This window comes from Diaporthe amygdali (genome assembly GCF_026229845.1).
Source record: "Diaporthe amygdali strain CAA958 chromosome Unknown NODE_1_length_4327563_cov_65_473760, whole genome shotgun sequence".
NCBI classification, from domain to species: domain Eukaryota; kingdom Fungi; phylum Ascomycota; class Sordariomycetes; order Diaporthales; family Diaporthaceae; genus Diaporthe; species Diaporthe amygdali.
This window is the reverse complement of record NW_026517021.1, coordinates 398,864-416,627: the sequence shown is the minus strand read 5'-3', so window position 1 is coordinate 416,627 and position 17,764 is coordinate 398,864. Positions and strand designations below refer to the sequence as shown.

The following is a 17,764-nucleotide window of genomic DNA, read 5'->3' as shown; positions in this document are numbered from 1 at the left end:
CAAGCCATGTGGAGTGTGCATGCAAGTAATTACCCGATGCAGGAACGACTGAAAAGATCACAATACATTCGTGGTTGCTAGCTTTGGTCCAGACTTCAGGAGATTCTATAGATGTGGAGCGAGGTGCAGATCTAAGATTGAAACTTGAATCCATGCGTTTTGTTCCAATCCAGATACACGTAGGCGGCGCCCTCAAAATTCGTCCGAAGTCGCCCTGTCAAGCGGAACCTACCCCCAGACAAGCGCAAGCATGGCACCCTTATGCAGATCTCTCAGCTCTCAGGGGTGAGTACAGCCGCCGTATGCCGCACACAACAATGTGCATGAAGCCCATGCCGCAGGTGACCAAGATGCGCAGGAGTGCATTTGAGCTTGCGTCTGTTGGGCTCGTATGCTTTTATCCACGTAAGCCGCGTCGCAATTGAGTCCACCCTGTATAGAGTTCGGAAAAGGTCATTTTTCCGAAACAAACAAGCCTGCCTATCAGGGCACAGACATTTCGACGACCATGCCTAAGACTTGCTAGGAATCCCGTCAATCGAGTGGATAAAAGCTGTCTCTGCGAGGGACATGCACATCTCCTGATCACTCGTTCACGAACTTTTATTTTTGGCCTCTGTTTATCTCTTCGTGATCTGAGTGCTTGCACGCGGCAGTCCGCCGCGCGGCCACCACCCGCAGTAAACGAGTGCTGCATAGACAACATGACGTCATATCGTGTGTTCTAACGAGCTGAGCAGAACTCTTTTCGGCCTGGATGGATTTGTGCTGGAAGTGAAGCCCGTAGAGGAGTGTATGCTCCTGCAGATATTCGCGTCCTGCTGGCTGTGTAACTTGAGGAGGGGGTTTGCGGTCCACGCAGCTCTAGCTGCTCACCCGGGAGGGAGCCAGGCTGATCATGAGGCTTGCTGATTTTGTATTCCCAGTAGGGGACCAAAACTCCTGCGCATCGAACCATGCTACAATTTGATCAACCCCGATGAGGATCCTCTGGCTTTGTGCGATGATTCCTCCTGATCATAATTGCAATGCTTCGGCATTGCTTGCAAGGCGTGCCAAGTCTAATGCGTCGTGAGGAAATACTCGATTTCCTTTGCAAGCATTGTCCCAAACACTGTGTCGTGCAGTCTTTTGCTAAATCGTATTTGCCACAAATTACCCCATTTACAACTGCGTAGTCTTCAATTCCTCGCAAGGTATTGGGAACGAGCCAGAATCTTTGGCATCGCTCGCGCCGAAGCTGCTGCAGAGGCAGAGCGACTATCAGTGTCTTTCTTTCTATAAGTCATCTTGTCGTCTGAAGCCACGACTCGACTTCATTCTGACGGCCGTTATATGAGAACTCGGTGCACTGTGTCCTGTCTTGAGGGAGCACGAGAATGTCTCATGTCCACATTGTGGGAAGCCTCGTTGCGTTTGACTTATTCTTTCTCGCTTTAGAAGAACTTCAAAGGATTTGTGTAGTCCATTCTCGTAATTGTGTCCAGCATCAAAGTTCTGAAATTAATTGCTTTCTCGCAGAGCCTAGTGATGTCAGATCGGAACGATGAGCCCATAAGTGTTGAGGCCTCTGTGAAGACTTCATACCTTTGATAGTTGATCTCCTGCAAGCCCAAGAAGTCATTTGTCAGTCGCAAATACGATGCCTATTCCATGTCGTTGGTTGTGGGCTTGCCGCTGCAACGACAATCAACTGGTACCCAGGTCCATCTGACAATATCCTAGCCCAATTTGCGCCATCGCCTTAGCGTTAGAACTTGGGCCGATACAATCCGCTTATGAATTCTCGTGTGGCGTCCCGTAAACAGCTGAAAAGTGCACTCGCCACTGTCACTGGCGCTGGAAGAGCGGATGAGGAACCTCGCGGAGAGGCAATATAGGACGGTCCAAGATTTGGTGTGCTTGGGTAGATTACAAGTCAAGTAAGTGTAAGACAAACCAGGGAAGGTGATTGAGTAACTAGAACGGACTAATCAGTGTAAGACATCACTTCACAGTACCAAGGCTGTGACCCGCACTTGGCTTTGTCTTGGTTCTCTTGGCCCTGCTATGAATTGATAGCACGAATCCTGGAAATACAACTTCACGCTATTGTCGCCTGCCGCTTTGGGCATCGTTTGCTACCTTCTCCTGCTCATCGCGCAATCGACTATCAGCCATGCGTGGAGAATGGTAAGCAAAATCATCACTGCCAAGGTGCTTTTTGTGCCTGGAGGATCTGTGGAAATGAGGGGTTGATTGACTGTGCAGCGCCCTTGCATCTGGATCATCTGGATACCAGCGCTCAGTATAAGAAGCATGCTGGCTAGAGTGAAGATATATGTTCAATGTGCCATCAAGGTTCTTCTTCCTGCATAAATCCTCTCGCTTCCATTCCAGCAGGAGCATCGAATATGAACCGGTACCTGACAGCTGTTGTGCCTCTGGCGGCGCTCGCCGTTCTTGGCGAGGCCTCGACTCCTGCGGGCCATGTTCATGCTGTGCAACCTGTGTTCTCGCATCTGCAACGCCGTGGGCCATCTGCATTCGCACCTGATTGGAAACCAGACGTCGAGAACTGGGGTCCACTGCCGGACGTGATCGACGCAGCCTCATCACTGCAGGGTAGCACCGACCCAGCAACAAGGACGCCTGTAACGTCGGTAAGCGGATCAGCGCGATGCCTTTTGATATATCTTGTAGACCGCATCACAATCTAACGATATTTCTTCTCAAGGACGCACTTCAGAATGATATCACGTCCCAAGCCCTGCTTGACCACGCTGAGGACCTGCAAGCTATAGCCTACCAGACTACCGGCCGAAACCGCGTGTTCGGCAGTCCAGGTCACAATTTCACTGCTTTGTACCTCTACCAGCTTATTTCAGAGCTCGAGGATTACTACGATGTCGAGTACCAGCCCTTTATTGAGACTTATTCAGGCGGAAGCGCCTCCTTGTTGGTCAATGGACAGTCACAGAACGCCAGCCTGATGACTTATGCCCCCAACGGTCAAGTAGAAGCTGCGTTTGTCGCTGTTTCAAATCTTGGTTGTAATGCTGTACGTCTTCCACTGCCGATGGAGAGATTGAAATATGTCATCTTGGTCATCAGGCTAACAATTAACGTGATCACAGACCGATTTCCCAAGCGAAGTTGCCGGGGCTATCGCTCTGATTTCCCGCGGGACATGTGACTTTGGTCTGAAGGCTGCATTGGCAGGAGCCGCGGGTGCTGCTGGAGCAGTGATTTACAACAACGTCGCCGGCACGCTGAGCGGCACCCTTGGCGCACCCAGCCGTCCTGAGGGGCCATATCCTCCAACAGCTGCTATTTCCCAAGCCGCTGGCCAGGCTCTTGTGGCGCTTCTCGCTGAAGGCGAAGTCATCGGCGACCTCAATGTGAACTCCATCATCGAAGACCGTGTAACGTGAGTTACCCCCACAGTCCATGTTATCAAGCAAACAACTAAATAAAGGCCATCAGTATGAATGTCATCGCCCAGACCAAGTCTGGTGACCCCAACAATGTTATATTCGTCGGTGCACACGCAGACTCCGTTGAAGCTGGCCCAGGTAATTGTGTCTTACTTGTGCCACTTGTGTTTATTCAAGCTTAAATGAACTTTCATGTTAACAAACATACAGGAATTAACGACGATGGATCGGGAACCGTTGGTATCCTTGAAGTCGCTCTGCAACTGGCCAAGTACGAAGTCACCAATGCAGTGCGCTTCGCGTGGTGGTCCGCCGAGGAGTTCGGCCTGCTGGGTTCTGAGTACTATGTCAACCAGTCAACGCCCGAGGACCTGGACAAGATCCGACTATATCTCAACTTTGACATGATTGCCTCGCCAAACTACAAGCTTTCCATCTACGACGGCGACGGGTCCGCCTTCAACCTCAGCGGCCCGTCCGGCTCAGCTGAGGCAGAGGCCCTGTTCGAGAACTATTTCGAGAGCAAGGGTCTTCCCTCCCAACCGACTGAATTCAATGGCCGTTCTGACTACGGGCCGTTCCTGGCGGTCGGCGTCGCGGCTGGCGGTTTGTTCACTGGTGCGGAGCAGATCAAAACAGAGGCGGAGGCTGAGCTGTACGGCGGCACGGCCGGCGTTGCCTTCGACGAGAACTACCACAAGGTTGGAGACACTGTGGATAATCTTAACTTGGAGGCGTTCCTGATCAACAGTCGTGCGATTGCCCACTCAGTTGCGACCTACGCCACCTCTTTCGATTCTCTACCGCCGCGTACAGCTAGGGTCGTCCGTCGTGATGCTTACAGCGCCAAGGCTAAGCCATCAGGATGCCACCACGAACATGAAGAGCCGGCGACTTTGTAGATTAGAAAGGAAACAGAGTTTGACGGGAAGAAAAATTATATACTACGGTTATGAATAATTAATATTAAAATCTTTCGTTCTGTGGTCCTTTTTGTTTGGCACTCGTCGAATATAAAAACCGGAAGAATGCATGGTCATTTTTAGGTAAGTGCCGCCTAATCGTAGGACTTGTTGAGATCACGCGGAGTTATGACTGCCGAGAAAAAGGCTCGTCCGCCTATTGCTTAAACACTAATGGTTTTAGATCCCAGTGAAGTGATCATTGCCGTAGGCAACATGGGAGCATAGCCTTGAAATGTCTCAGAAATAACGCAGCTCTAATTTCCCTAACATTCCACTCGGTAATCATAAGTACTCGAAACAAATTATTCCTTGAACATCATGGTCCTGCATGCATATTTGGTCGTGAAGCCTTCTAGAGTTCTGATTTGCACCCAAAGATAATACTCGACGCGTTGAATGCCAATCTTCGCCGTGACGATATGAGTTGTGTTAAGAAGTAAGGGTCATTTGTGTATCCCTTATTTTGAAGGCCAGCGAAACCTTGCCTGTCACGATCCCCATAGTGTTGAGTCTTCTAAGATGATGAAAAGCCGCAAGCTTCTGACGCATCTCCTGTTTTCCGATGTTTAATTGCTCAAGAATCTCCGTCACGACGGCGTAAAGTATTTCTTCACTTCCGTCCTCAATCTTGACCGCGATACCAATAGCCCCATCCACACCAAGCTGCTTGATGTACTCAGACGTTCGAATTCCAACACCGTAGCAGCCATCCGCACCAAGCTTGCCGATAAGAGATCTCCCAAAGGTCTCCATGAGTAAGGTACAGAAGCGGCCTTCACCACCAACCATCTCTGGATAGCTAGCCATGGCGTTAAAGATACGAGCCATATGCCGTGTTCTCTCAGGAGCAGATGATTTTTCGCTTGCGACAGTGTCAGCAGCTCCCGCAAATTTGGCGTACATGAGTCCCATTGAGCACAGAGGCAACCCAGGAGCGGGGAGGTTACAGCCATCAATGCCCCATTTGACGTCTTCTTCAGACAGACCGCTGAGATCCTCCACGACCTTCTTTACTTTCACCTGGATGGGATGTTCAGGGAGGTGGTAGTCGGCAAACCCTGCACCCAGCGCAAGTCCACCGCCCAGCATGGCCGCATGCTTCCCGGAGCAGTTGTTGTAGACCCCGGTGGGCTCGAAGTCAGCCTGTATCCAGGAGCGATTAATATTTGGGGAGATCGAAGGATGACCACCGCATTGGAGGTCAGACTCAGAAGCTCCGACTTTAGCTAGCATAGATCTGGCCCTTTGGATGTGCCTGTCTTCGCTGCTGTGAGAAGCGCACATCAAGCTCAGATCAGCCTCATCAAACCCGAATCGTGCGAAGTCAGGTGTTTCCAGGGCGGCTAGAGCTTGAGCTGGCTTGGCTGCAGATCGGGCCAACGTCAACCGCGACGGGTTACCGACGGCGTACAGAAGCTTTCCGTCTGCATCGACCACTGCGGCGTGAACACCATGTCTGTTTTCGACAATGCCGCCTCGGTCAGTTACGACAAAGTCTTCCACCTGCGTGGCTCTCGTCATCCTTGTCAATGTATATATATTCTTAAGTAGAAATATCCTTGACAGAACACGATGCAGGAAATACCATGGCCGTAAGAAATGGTGGAGTGGGTGAGGGTTTGATGTCTCAACTCGATGATTGTTAACTGTTGACTGTACGGAATTAAGGTATCTCAATTAAGATGGACTGAAAATCCAGTCCTGAGAAAACTTCTCGAAAAGCCATGGTATGTCAGTATGGGACCTGAATCCAATAGAATGGAGGGTCGCTACGGCGGCCAGGGTCAAATGTTATCACTGTAGGCTCGCTCGGACCCTACTTAGTTCGGAGTCATCGATACGCAGTGGGGCTGTGGGGTCCATTGTACGGGGCTCTTTGGACGCAATCGCGCACAGCGCCGATTGGCAACAGGGTTCCATGGTGGCTTGCATAGATTTACAACATCCTCGTAGTCTTTTCAATTGCATGTGCAGACAGTAAGATCTGATAAGCTTCGCATCAGTAATGGGACGGGACACCGGAAAAATAAAATTGGGTCCTCTTGTGTAAGACACAAAGCTGAAGACGGGCCCCACGTGTGAAAGCAATCGAGAGACTTGAATTTGGAACAGCCAAACAATCCAGGATTGCGGTTTGGTCGTAACGATTGTCCAGCGAGGTAATCAAATTTCATATCAAGATCAAGGCATAACAGGTAGCCGTCTTGTGAGTTGAACAAAATCTTTACAGCCACAACATTGACTCGGTCTAGGGATATTCCCAAGCACAAAAAAGTGTGGACCCAGAAAAAAAACATGCAACACCGGGCATTCGCTGGTCGTCACCGACCCAACTACTACTCCGGCGGTTAGCAGCTTAATTAGGGGAGAGCGGACGGGATCCCATGTTCTCTACTACCTGTGGTCGCATGTGCTGAATGTTAAGGAGCTGCAGTTTATATTGCGGTTTCTTTTTGCGTGAGATGGTGGCATCTACCTACAGCTCACCCTAATCAAGATGTGTTTTCACCACCAAATAACTCAATCCCGAATCTTTTATATCTAAACTCCGTACGTCAACAACGCGTGGTCAATTTCATGGGTAGCTTCATTTGCGAGTGCACTCGGGACTCAAGTCCAAAAAGAGACATCATCAATTATCCATGAAAAAAGGATTCGAGCCAGGGCTCGTACGAGCTGTCCACCATTCAGAGGCACAAGGTCTGGGAAAGACAAGGTCGATTCGCTGATGCTGCTGGCATAAATTTGCGTAAAATATGGTGTATTACGAGCATTCGTTCGGACGTCTTCTCATTCGCAAGTCTCGCGCCCTTGCTTGTGGTAGACATGATAGTCATGCCCGCACCATAAGACCCACATGAGGACCACAACTGAGAGCGGACAAAGCCAAGTTTTCCCAGTCAACGTCTCGGTCCATAACTTTATCAAAGAGTCGTCGAAGGTGGCTGTTGGTCTGTCCACACAATCCCACCCACATCAAAACTCGGATCATGCCCGGTCGGAAAGTCACTTCCGACGTTGGCCCACAACGCCGCCTCGCCATCCATGACGCTCATTGGATCCCAGACGTACGGCACGGGGCTTTCGAAGTTGACGTCCGGGGAAGACACGGTGCCGGTGGCATCGCCTTGCTGGGTAATTGGTTGCGCCTGCAATTGCGATTGAATATGGGCCTGGTGATAGCCTTGGTACCAGCTTTGCGGTTGTTCCACATATTGGCCGTGGTCCTGAGCATGAAGAGCAGGATTCATTGTATAGGAATCCATGAAATTCAAACCTGGCTCCGCAGATGGCTGTCCTGAGAAGTTAATTTCTTGGTTGATGGGCCCTGATGGCTCTTGGCCAGCTGCGTTCTGACGATGCCATATACTCAGTGTCCGCTGAAACTTGATTCGCGCTTCGCCAGCTAAGGCCCATGGTACACTCAGTTCCTGAAGGTATGAATCCAACGCCGGCAGAGCAGTGTCCTTGATTTGCAATGGGGGCTCATTTGTGTTTTTGTGTTGATGCCGTAAGTTCACGAGAACCGCGTTGGTCGCGACGATGGCGCCGTATACCAGTAGAATTGGTGCGCTTCCAAGGGTGTGCTGGGCTCTGAATCGATGTAGAATGTCCACGAGGCTCTCGGATGACAGTTCGCAGATCCTAGCTGATTCTGCCAAGTGGCTCAACCGAATGGCAGGAGACTCATTTTTTCTTTCATGACTTTGTTTCGTGTCTGCTGTACCCATCTCGCGCTCTATGGTTGAGGTGAGAAAAGGGAGGTTGAGGCAGATCCGAGTGCTGTGATATAATGTGCTGTTGTGAACCAAACTATCAGTAAGTGATAACGTGAGCGGAGTCGATGTTTTTCATACTGTAGTACGGTGACGTCCGGCAGCAAGTTGTCTTTTGCAGTCAGCCATTTCTTCCACCTCATCTCATTTGGCAACGCCTCGTGCCAAGCAACAAGTCTGGCATTAAGCTTGTTGAGCGAGATTTTGGTCCACCGTCTGGTCTTCGAACCTTCTTTTCGCCTCGGAGCAAATGTCGTGGACAGGATATCGTGGATGATGCGGCCTAGTTCGACTTGTTGGTGGAACAGTGATGAAAGACTTGGGCCGGCCGGTCTGGCTGTCTCCAAGAACCCAAGGTCGTGGGAGAGCAGCCAATTTTCCCAGATACTAGGATCGTGGCTACATGTTCTGTGTTAGATATGGCATACCAAGACTGCGAGGGTAGAGGAACCAACGGCAAAGGTTCGCTGATATCAACGTCTGCGTCATCATCGTGCATAAACGTTGGGCGGCCCAGGAGCATACTGAACACTCTAGATGACACCGTCAGATAATACTATTTGAAATTTGGTTGAATTTTGCTTACTTATCGGCAAGAAATGAACCCCAGTACAGTTTTCGCCAAAGTTCATTGTTAAAGTAGAAGGGTGGTGTGCTGGTTGGTTTCTGTGCAAAATCCCAGTGAGAATGATCCCGTTGGAAACCCAGTTCCTGTCCCATCCGGAACGCAAGGCCTATCATAAAACATATCAGTACCTCACACAAAGACAGCTGACATCGCGGATACCGTACCGGACAGCAGCCAGCCCTTAGACATGTTTCCTCTTCCAACATGATAGGAGGCCAAAACAAGTAAAGCTTGGACTACGGTGATGCTAGGTGCATCTAACCTGTCGACTTGCAGTAACGTCTCTGAATACTCTGCAAATGAGGCCGACTTTGCACGTGTCTCTGGATTCGGCGACATCGGTGCGCCCATCGCACAGCAAGCGTAGATAAGGGGAGTGAAGCCGGGCTCCATCCCGGTAGCGTCTTTTTCATCAAGCTTCTGCACAAAGCACTCGCGGTCAATAAACATGAAAGAAGGATATTGCCATCTGAAAAATAGGCCGATGCAGAGTCGAATGGTTGGACCGTGCAAGGTTCCGGCACCGCTGTTGGATGGTGTCGAGACGGCTGAAGAGAGCCTGGGACTTGGCGGCTCGATGAGGCTGCTGTGGAAGATGCTCGTTGGGCCGTGATACGCCACCGAACCTTATAATAACCTGAATTAGGTCATTACTCAAACTAGAGAGGGTATATGGATTGGTGCGGTACCATCATCGGTCTCATGCAGTGCAGCCTTGGACATGGCATCGCTCAGCGCGATGTCATCCACATCCAGATCTGCAGCAGCTTCGGGCACAAAAGGCTGCGTGCGGTCATGGGGTGATATACCCTCTAGTATCTCATCGCGCTCCTCACCCGAAGTTCTTTTGAGTCTTGCGAGGACGCCTTCAAGGGTTGCAACACGTGATTCGAGAGCACCTATGTACTCCCGAGACACCGGCGGCCGCTTGAAGTCATCCTCTCGAAACTCGCACCGTACGTTGGCTGAAGCGCAACTAGCGCAGGGGTATGTCCTTGTGCATTTTATCTGTGTGAAAATCCGTCTTTAGTCGGTGTGTCCTAACTTCAAGGAGCAAAATTGCTAGAAAGTCGCACCTTTCGCTTCTGACATCGCTTGCATCTTGTCTCAATCAGTCATGGGATGGGTACATGTCAGGGGCGACTGATTGGATCGAGACTCACGATATACGCCGTGCATGGGTCACTCGGGTGCTCTCCATCTGAGTGTTGTCACCAATAACCGCTGATGTTTTCTCGGTGTTGCAACGTGTCGTTGGCAATTCAGGCCACCAATATGCTTGTTTCTACAGGAGCAGTACAACTACGCAGATATAAAAGGGTAGAACAGAGGTTCTGAGAATGTGAGTCTATGCAAGCCGACAATATGAAATGACCCATGATAGTTGACCAGCAGGTGCCATGATTAATTCCACGAGACGATTATCGTGGAGTCAACCTTGGATGTTGGGATTCAGGGGCGCATGTGTCTGGGCCCACCGTCAAGGCAGCCCTATGAACAGTTCTCCATACCGATGAGAGGGCCAATGACCTCGGGACCGAGACCAGCAGAATACTGAGCAGGTCGTAGGGCCAAGACGCCGGTGACAGCGGAGGGAATTTATCCTGGGCGTGCTCTGGTCGTGCTTTCATAGGCCCACTTGTCTGACCGTTGAGATTGGTTCAATGTAGAGGCATAGGAGCGAGAACCATCGCCTCGAGAACCATGCAAATGACCCAGCCCCCATTGAGATTCCAAATCCGAGGGAAAAGGGCACCATGCAGACGATAGAGTCACAGCCCCACCGGGCAGTACCCATCTGGTCTGGCGGTGCTCGGATACTGTCCCCCAGAGCAACACCAGAAATGGCAGGATCAGCGCAGCAACAATTGATTCATCACCTTCTTTGAAATGGAAGTGTGGCTGCGGGTATAGTTGCCTGTTGGTCTGTCGTCAACGCGCGGTCGAAGTGGAAGGGGGAGAATCCTTCAATGCTCCCTTAGAGTCATCACTTCCAGGAGTGCATCCTCTACGCCAAGAATTAGCATGGTAGCATGTCGTATCAACGAAGACCGAAACTCAAATCCCGATGAATAGAAGGCGACCTGACTGATGCTAGCCCCCTGAGGTGAACCAGACAACATCGTCTTCGGATGGCCGGATCATCCACGGACCATGAGGATCAGTAGCCCACGGCAAATCCTCCTGGTGCCTGGTCGTGTGAGCGGGTCCATTGCGAGCGATGGGGTCCAAAGACACTCAGCAAAAATAACCTGCAACTTGTATGGTCATGTCGCCAACGAGGATGGGTACGACATCTGCACGAGCCTGCTCGCACATGGAGGCTCAAACAGCTGTGCCGCTGTTCTGCTTGAGCGTTCGCGGGTAGAGGTGATGATCGCCTCAGGAGGCCCACCCCCACTTCGCACGTTGCGTCCACTGCCGACAGACGAGACAGCCGAGCTAGGGTCTGGAGAAAGCCAATGTACAATGTATCTAGCTGCTTGTCTCTTATCTTATCTCCGCCCGTCAAATCCGTGGGTGGCAACCGAAGCTTCAGATCGTCATCGACACTGACCAATTCCACCAAGGCGTCGAGCTTCTCAAGGAGCAACCCATTGCTGCTATGCCTCGCTCGTATGAGGCCTCTCCAACCTTCATGACAACATGGCTCTTTCTTGTCGCGTGCCTGGGCGCTACTTGAAAGGCCTCCACCACCGGCCAGTTCCTCAATTACTGCCAGCCATCAGCAACGCCACCTTGCGCGCATACTCTGAGGGGGCCGGAGCGCCCAAAGCCGACTCCAACGCCCCAGAGGCATCGAATAACAACAAGCCTGACTCGAATGCATCCAAACCAGAACCCGGGCCCATGGCCCGTAGGCTGGAGGAGGCGACAGAAGAAGCCCTTCTAATGGGCGGACGAGCCGGCCGACGCGCGATCGAAGACGCCGGGTTCAACGAGGAGCTGAAGCAACGCCTGCTAGACAAGGTCGCCGACGCCAAGTTCCGCGAAGAACATGCCGTATCACTTCGAGATGCCGGGCTCACGGGCAACGTGCCAGAGGCAGCAGGCCGCGGAACTAGAGACCTCGCATCAGCGCAGCCGTGGACAGGCACAGAGACCGAGTCCGACGCAGTGCTGCGCATGCTCAACGATGCGCACAAACCTCTGAAGCCCGGACTGAGGGGGAAACCGAAAACCCCTTCCCCGTCTGGAACACCGGTGGACATGCGGCTCAAGAAGCAGACCGCCGTCAGTACTGGCAGGAAGATGGCAAATGCAAGAGAGGCTGCTTCTGTATACGCTGGGATGGGCTTCAAAGACAAGGAGAAGGGTCTGAGCGATAAAGAGAAGGAGGCCATGAAGAAAGAGCTCCGCGAGCGTTTCTCGCCGGCGGCCCGGGCGATCCCAAACACCATCTCTGGCCTTGCAGCTCTAGCAAACGAGAGGATTGAGGATGCGATCGCTAGAGGGCAATTCAAACACATACCACGCGGGAAAGGGGTCGAGCGCGATGCAAGAGCCGACAACCCATTCATAGACACAACGGAATACATCATGAACAAGATGATAAAGAAACAAGAGATCGTTCCCCCGTGGATAGAGAAACAGCAAGAGCTGGTCAAGGCCGCCACGGTCTTCAGGGCGCGGCTGCGCAATGACTGGCGGCGGCACGCTGCCAGGATGATCGCGAGCCGTGGGGGCACTTTAGAGCAGCAGATGCGCACTGCAGAAGAGTATGCTCGGGCTGAGGAAGTGCACAACCCACGGCGGCGGAACTCCGACCAGGTGGCCGTGCCTACGAATTCGACGGACGATGTGGTAATGGTAGCCATGCGGCAAGAGGCGCTGCCCGTGTCTACGGCCGAGGTTCCTGCTCCAGCACCAGCAGCAACATCGGAGCCCGAGATAACTCTGACAAAACCTTTTCGCGATGCAGATTGGGAAGCGGCTGAGCGGTCGTACATGGAGCTAGCCATCAACAACATGAACACTCTGACGCGGGCCTACAATCTGATGGCCCCTGAGCTGGCCAAGAAGCCATATTTCTCCCTGGAACGGGAGCTCAAAGCCTGCTTTGCCGATGTTGCGCCGCAAGTCGCCAACGAGATTAAGGATCGTGCTCGGCGGCCCTCGAAATCGGGTCAGGGACAGGTCGGGCCCCAAGCTGGTAGCTTGCTGGATCGATTTGTCATGGAAGGTAAATCCAGCAAGGTGTACGACTCCAGAGCCCCTCATTATGGCTTCAAAGAATTCTGGAAAGACCTCTGGCAGCGATCACCTTGATATCGTACGAACAGCAATGAAAATCTCAATTGAAATGTCGCTGGGTAGCCTCTATCTAGCCATGTATAGGTGATATCTATCTATAATGTTGTAGACCTCATTCAAGCGACAAAACCTTGCGCATCACCTTCTCCAACTTCACCACAGCATCCGGGATTATCTCACGAGAGCGCCAGGCAACGAAGCGATCTGGGCGAACCAGGACACAGCCGTCCTCCTCAACCTGCCTCCTTCTTGCCCAGTCAAAGTACACATCCTCATAGTCCTGCTTCCAGCCAATCGAGTACGCCTTGATCTCCACTCCGACTGCCTTGCTGACCTTCTCAGCCGCAACCTTCCACTCCTGTCCGCCGGGGCCCGTAAGCAGGCAGAAGCGCCCGTGTCCAGCAAGATCGATGGTCGAGAACTTCTTCACAGGCACGCGCTCGCTCAGCCACACGTGCGGCAGCCGCCTGCCCGGGTACGTGGAGATCTGCAGCTGCTTGACAGGGTCGTCGGGCAGCGGCGGGGCGGGGCCCTCCTCGTCGTCCTGGTACACGGCGCCCGAGAAGTAGCGCTGGTTCATCTCGATGCCCAGCCCGTGGAACTCGCTCGCCGTGTTCTCGATGCCCTTCTGGAACTCCTGCCGGCGCCTGCGGCCCGCCGGCCCGGGGTCGTCGAACTCGGCCAGCACCTTCGCGCGCACCTCCTTGTCCGGGTCCATCATCCCCATCGCCTGGATCCAGCCCGTGTGGTCCCGCAGGCCCTGGTTCGCCCGCGTGATCACGTCCTGCCCTACCGGCTGCCGCTCGGTGCTGAATGAGTCCAGGAGCTTGGGACCTGCCTTGCCTGACATGACGTAGGAGATCTTCCAGGCCAGGTTGAAGGCGTCCTGGATGCAGGTGTTGGAGCCGAGGCCGTTGAATGGCGGGTGCCTGTGTGTGGCGTCGCCGAAGCAGAACCTGTGAGATCGTAGTCAGCATTTTATGATATGCCTTCTCTGGTAGCAAAAGGCACTTACACGTTGCCGTCGGAGTAGTACTCGGCCACAATCTCATTGATCCACCACTTGCTCACGTCCTTGATGCGCACCTTTACTGAATCGTCTCCAATGATCTCCTTCACCCGTGATATGCACTCTTCATCCGTAGGACTGAACTGGTCAACCGAAACATCTGCGCCTGGTACAGGCAGGCATATGAACATCCACTCCTTCCATGGGCGGACCATCCTCACGATCACCGCCCAACCCCAAGGTGGATAGTCCTTCTCAGGCTGGAACACCCAGTGCAGGTTCCCTGACCGATTCGGGATCAGGTGCGATAGGTCAGCCTCGATGAAGATGTTCAGCGCCAGGCCTTGACCGGGCTTCTTGATGAGCGGGATGCCCAGCTCCCTGACGACCTGGCTGCGGGCGCCGTCACACCCAAACAAGAACCGCGACTGGATCTTGTACGTCTTGCCGAGCATGTCGTCCCTCACTTCAGAGACGATGACGTCGGGCTTGGGCCGCGTAAACGTGACCAGCCGCGTGTTGAAGCGCATCGTCCAGCCCGAGTGCACGGCCCGCCGAGTCAGGATGGGCTCGAGCTCCGTCTGTGGCAGGTCGACGTGCGCGCAGGGCGACGCCGCGTAGTAGTCGCCATGCCGCGCCGGATCGTTGCCCCAGCTGTGGATGCGCGCGAACTCGGCGCCCGCCATGCTGTGGCACCACCGCGTGTGCTCCATGCTGTCGCCGCCCGTGCTGGCGTCCACGCACGCGTCCTCCAGCCCGATGTCGCGCAGGCACTCCAGCCCCGCCATGTTGGTGATGTGCGCCCGCGGCGTGTCTGCGTTGCCTGGGGCCGCTGCGATCATGATGCCCTTGAGCCCGTGGGAGCCCAGGAAGCACGCCAGCGCGGCGCCGGCTGGCCCCGCGCCGACGATGAGGAGGTCCGTCTTGACGATGTCTTCTTCGCTCATCGTGTCTGCTTGTCCGAATTTGAATTTGCGCCTCTAATGAGTGAGATGACGGGCTCTAATTTATGGTATCAATTTTGAAATGGACCCTTGATTGGCATCAAGGGGTATGACTGGGATGTCGAAGTGGTCACTTATTGGGTGCGTCTCGTGGCTCTTTATGCACTAAGGAAACGTCCATTACCAAATGATTATACTGAGCTTATTTAGAATCTAGCCGGGATGTGTGCAGCTACGATGAGTTTGGTGTGGATCATATCTGCGCTTAGTTCCCTTCGCCGAGCAGGGCGATGTCATGCATGCAGGTGCCGCGGTCTGCTCCCGAACTTCAACGGTCGTGCCAGGTGAGCACTCGGAATAATGCTAGTGGGCAGCCGAACTAGACTTGATGTGTGTCGCAAAATGCTGCTTCATACGCCGTGGATGATGAGGACATTGGCCAACATGACGAAAATCGACTCGATGGGTAAGAGGGGTCGTCTTCTCTTCTGACTGGGCTCAAGGACCAACGGTCAACCAACTTTGCCTGCAGTTGGTTGGTTCCTATCTCTTGTGGGGAACACGAATGAATGATCGCTGCAGACCGCGAAACTTTTACCCGCTGTTCCCCCGGATTTACGATTCGTTCTTGGCCCAACGTCACAATGCCAGCCAGCACTATATGGATTTGCAGCAACCTCGCTACGGATGCGCCCATTCCGACGGATAAAATGACAGGTCCAGAGACGTCTTTTAATCTCAGCTAAAGCCGTAGTGCCAACCATCATCGAGCTGCCCGTGTTGTTGGTTAAATAGTGGCCAAAAATTGGCCTTCTTGGCGGCGCTCAGGCAGTGGAGCAGTCAGCGAGAAGAGGTGCCCAGGTGGGGACCAGCTCGGGATCTAAATCCGTAGGACGGCCCCGACGGCTTTCCGGTACAGATGGGGCGTTTACTCAGGGGCTCAAAGTTCGATCCACATGCCCAGGAAGATGTCCATAGACTTTCTCGAAAAAGATGCAGAGACATGCTCGTATCAGCATGACCGATAGTTTATCAATCTACCAACTTGCATTAGCCGCGTTTCTGTGCCACGCTGTACAGAGTAGACTACATGATTACTCAGACTTGACAGCGCATATTGCCCAGAGATCCGGAACTCCATTCTCGTTGTGATGCTTCTTCATACTCTGCACCAACAAAGTCACATCTGGTCTTTATGATTTTCGTATACTTCTATAAATATTTCAATTTTCTTCACTCACATTGTAAAACCTTTTGCAAATAGTGTATTTTAACTCAGTTTATCCTATTTCCGCCTATCTATACATTGCGACTGCCAATGCCTGATCTAACTAAGGACCGCGCGATGGCCGGTATTCGCCTGGAACCAGCTTAGCCAGCGAAGGGCGACGTCAGGGTTGGCCTTCACATCCATTTCCTGCCCGTTGGTCGCGATCGATGGCTTCGATCCACTCAAGAACAGCGGCCACATCTTGCTGCCGTCCTGGATTGTGTTAATGAAGATAATGTCAGTAACGCTGTCTGAAGCACACACCGTCTGCGGGAGAGCAGCTGGAGCCTAATCGCCTCTCAAAAGAAAAATGAGTTCAAACAGTCCAAGACTCACATATTGATAAGCCTTCCACTTGGTCCCCCTGGCCACGATACACCAGACTTTGTCGCCCCCACGGGCCGTCGGACCCGCCTTGTCGAGATATTCTAAAAGCTGCCCAGAGGCCGCCAGCAGGGTGGAGGAGCTCTCGCTACTCTTGCCCTCGAAGGCCAGCCGGATAATCAACTTCCCTCTGCTCGGGTCTCCGTCGATCTGGCGCACGAGGAGGTCGTTGCGCCTCTTCGACTGCGAGCTCAGGGCCTGGCCCTCGGGCTGGATGACATATGCAGGCGCCTGGGCTATGGTGCCCGGGTAGGCGGTGGCGAGGAGGCCATTCCAGATGCCATTGACCGAGGCCTCATCTTCCCAGTAGCTGTCGGGAAGGGCTTGGATTGCTGCGAAGGGGAGGTGGGCGTCGGCCATGTCGAGGTCTTGTTAGGTGAGAAGGTTGAGACTAGCAGAGGGGAGTAGTTGTTGAGGATTCCAGTGAAGGGCAGGAGTGATACAAGCTAAATATCGCCTGGGGGTTGAATTGGAATTTGAGATGCATCACTGGGAAAAGTCCTCGATTTATATGCGCGTCTAGTCAAGCCTCTTCTGTGAGGGGGGGCCTAAGGCACGCAAGTCACACAAGATGGATTCGCGCCCTGGTGCTGATGAAACAAAATGGTCACAATAGAGGAGGGCTCAAGATTTTGCGCCCCCAAATTTGCCCTCTAGCTGATGGTGCTTCACTCTTCGTAATTGGAAAGCCTATTTCAGCCACGATGTGAATTACATTAGGACGTCATCAAGCCACACATCACCAGCCAGTGCCATTTCTATTATTATTTCGACTTGGCCCCTTGACCAACAGTCGAGCTTATGATCACGTACCTAAGAGCTAGCACATGTTGATGGCACATGTGGTCGCTGACGAGCTTTCTTACTCACCATGCTTACTCTGTGGCCCTTATGTAAGCTTGGATATTCATAGTCTTCCAGCCTCGATAGCCGATAGGGCTCACATAACAGGAAGGAGTGACCTCCAGGGCTTTGGGCTGACTTCTAAATTTATATTGGAAATAAATGTGTCATGGGTGACTTGCGCTCTCAATCTGGTGTTGTAGCTCTTGCTCTTCCAACAAAGGCTGATGCAGATTCTCAATCTCTTCCTCTCTTTTTCCGTATTTGACAGTGTC

General features: G+C 52.7%; 6 protein-coding genes across 6 annotated transcripts; 2 read left to right on the top strand and 4 right to left on the bottom strand.

Moving 5' to 3' along the window:
• Nucleotides 1-2,393: 2,393 nt before the first annotated feature.
• On the top strand, nt 2,394-4,318 carry J7T55_005684 (leupeptin-inactivating enzyme 1; the record flags this gene model as incomplete). The annotated part of the gene is made up of 5 exons (XM_053132463.1): nt 2,394-2,642; nt 2,717-3,040; nt 3,117-3,409; nt 3,466-3,554; nt 3,627-4,318. 5 exons carry the CDS (start codon nt 2,394-2,396, stop codon nt 4,316-4,318), a joined length of 1,647 nt encoding a protein of 548 aa, XP_053000455.1.
• Nucleotides 4,319-4,810: 492 nt separating this feature from the next.
• On the bottom strand, nt 4,811-5,902 carry J7T55_005683 (uncharacterized protein; the record flags this gene model as incomplete). The annotated part of the gene is made up of 1 exon (XM_053132352.1): nt 4,811-5,902. One exon carries the CDS (start codon nt 5,900-5,902, stop codon nt 4,811-4,813), a length of 1,092 nt encoding a protein of 363 aa, XP_053000454.1.
• Nucleotides 5,903-7,305: 1,403 nt separating this feature from the next.
• On the bottom strand, nt 7,306-10,416 carry J7T55_005682 (transcriptional regulatory protein; the record flags this gene model as incomplete). Its single annotated transcript, XM_053132242.1, has 7 exons — nt 7,306-8,179; nt 8,239-8,556; nt 9,048-9,411; nt 9,475-9,761; nt 9,862-9,879; nt 9,949-9,986; nt 10,297-10,416. 7 exons carry the CDS (start codon nt 10,414-10,416, stop codon nt 7,306-7,308), a joined length of 2,019 nt encoding a protein of 672 aa, XP_053000453.1.
• Nucleotides 10,417-11,431: 1,015 nt separating this feature from the next.
• On the top strand, nt 11,432-13,054 carry J7T55_005681 (uncharacterized protein; the record flags this gene model as incomplete). The annotated part of the gene is made up of 1 exon (XM_053132130.1): nt 11,432-13,054. The coding sequence occupies one exon, from the start codon at nt 11,432-11,434 to the stop codon at nt 13,052-13,054; it is 1,623 nt and encodes a 540-aa protein (XP_053000452.1).
• A 97-nt stretch (nt 13,055-13,151) lies between these two features.
• On the bottom strand, nt 13,152-14,995 carry J7T55_005680 (dichlorophenol 6-monooxygenase; the record flags this gene model as incomplete). The annotated part of the gene is made up of 2 exons (XM_053132019.1): nt 13,152-13,995; nt 14,055-14,995. The coding sequence occupies 2 exons, from the start codon at nt 14,993-14,995 to the stop codon at nt 13,152-13,154; spliced, it is 1,785 nt and encodes a 594-aa protein (XP_053000451.1).
• Nucleotides 14,996-16,086: 1,091 nt separating this feature from the next.
• J7T55_005679 (uncharacterized protein) lies at nt 16,087-17,006 on the bottom strand (the record flags this gene model as incomplete). Its single annotated transcript, XM_053131909.1, has 3 exons — nt 16,087-16,158; nt 16,332-16,475; nt 16,599-17,006. 3 exons carry the CDS (start codon nt 17,004-17,006, stop codon nt 16,087-16,089), a joined length of 624 nt encoding a protein of 207 aa, XP_053000450.1.
• Nucleotides 17,007-17,764: the final 758 nt, after the last annotated feature.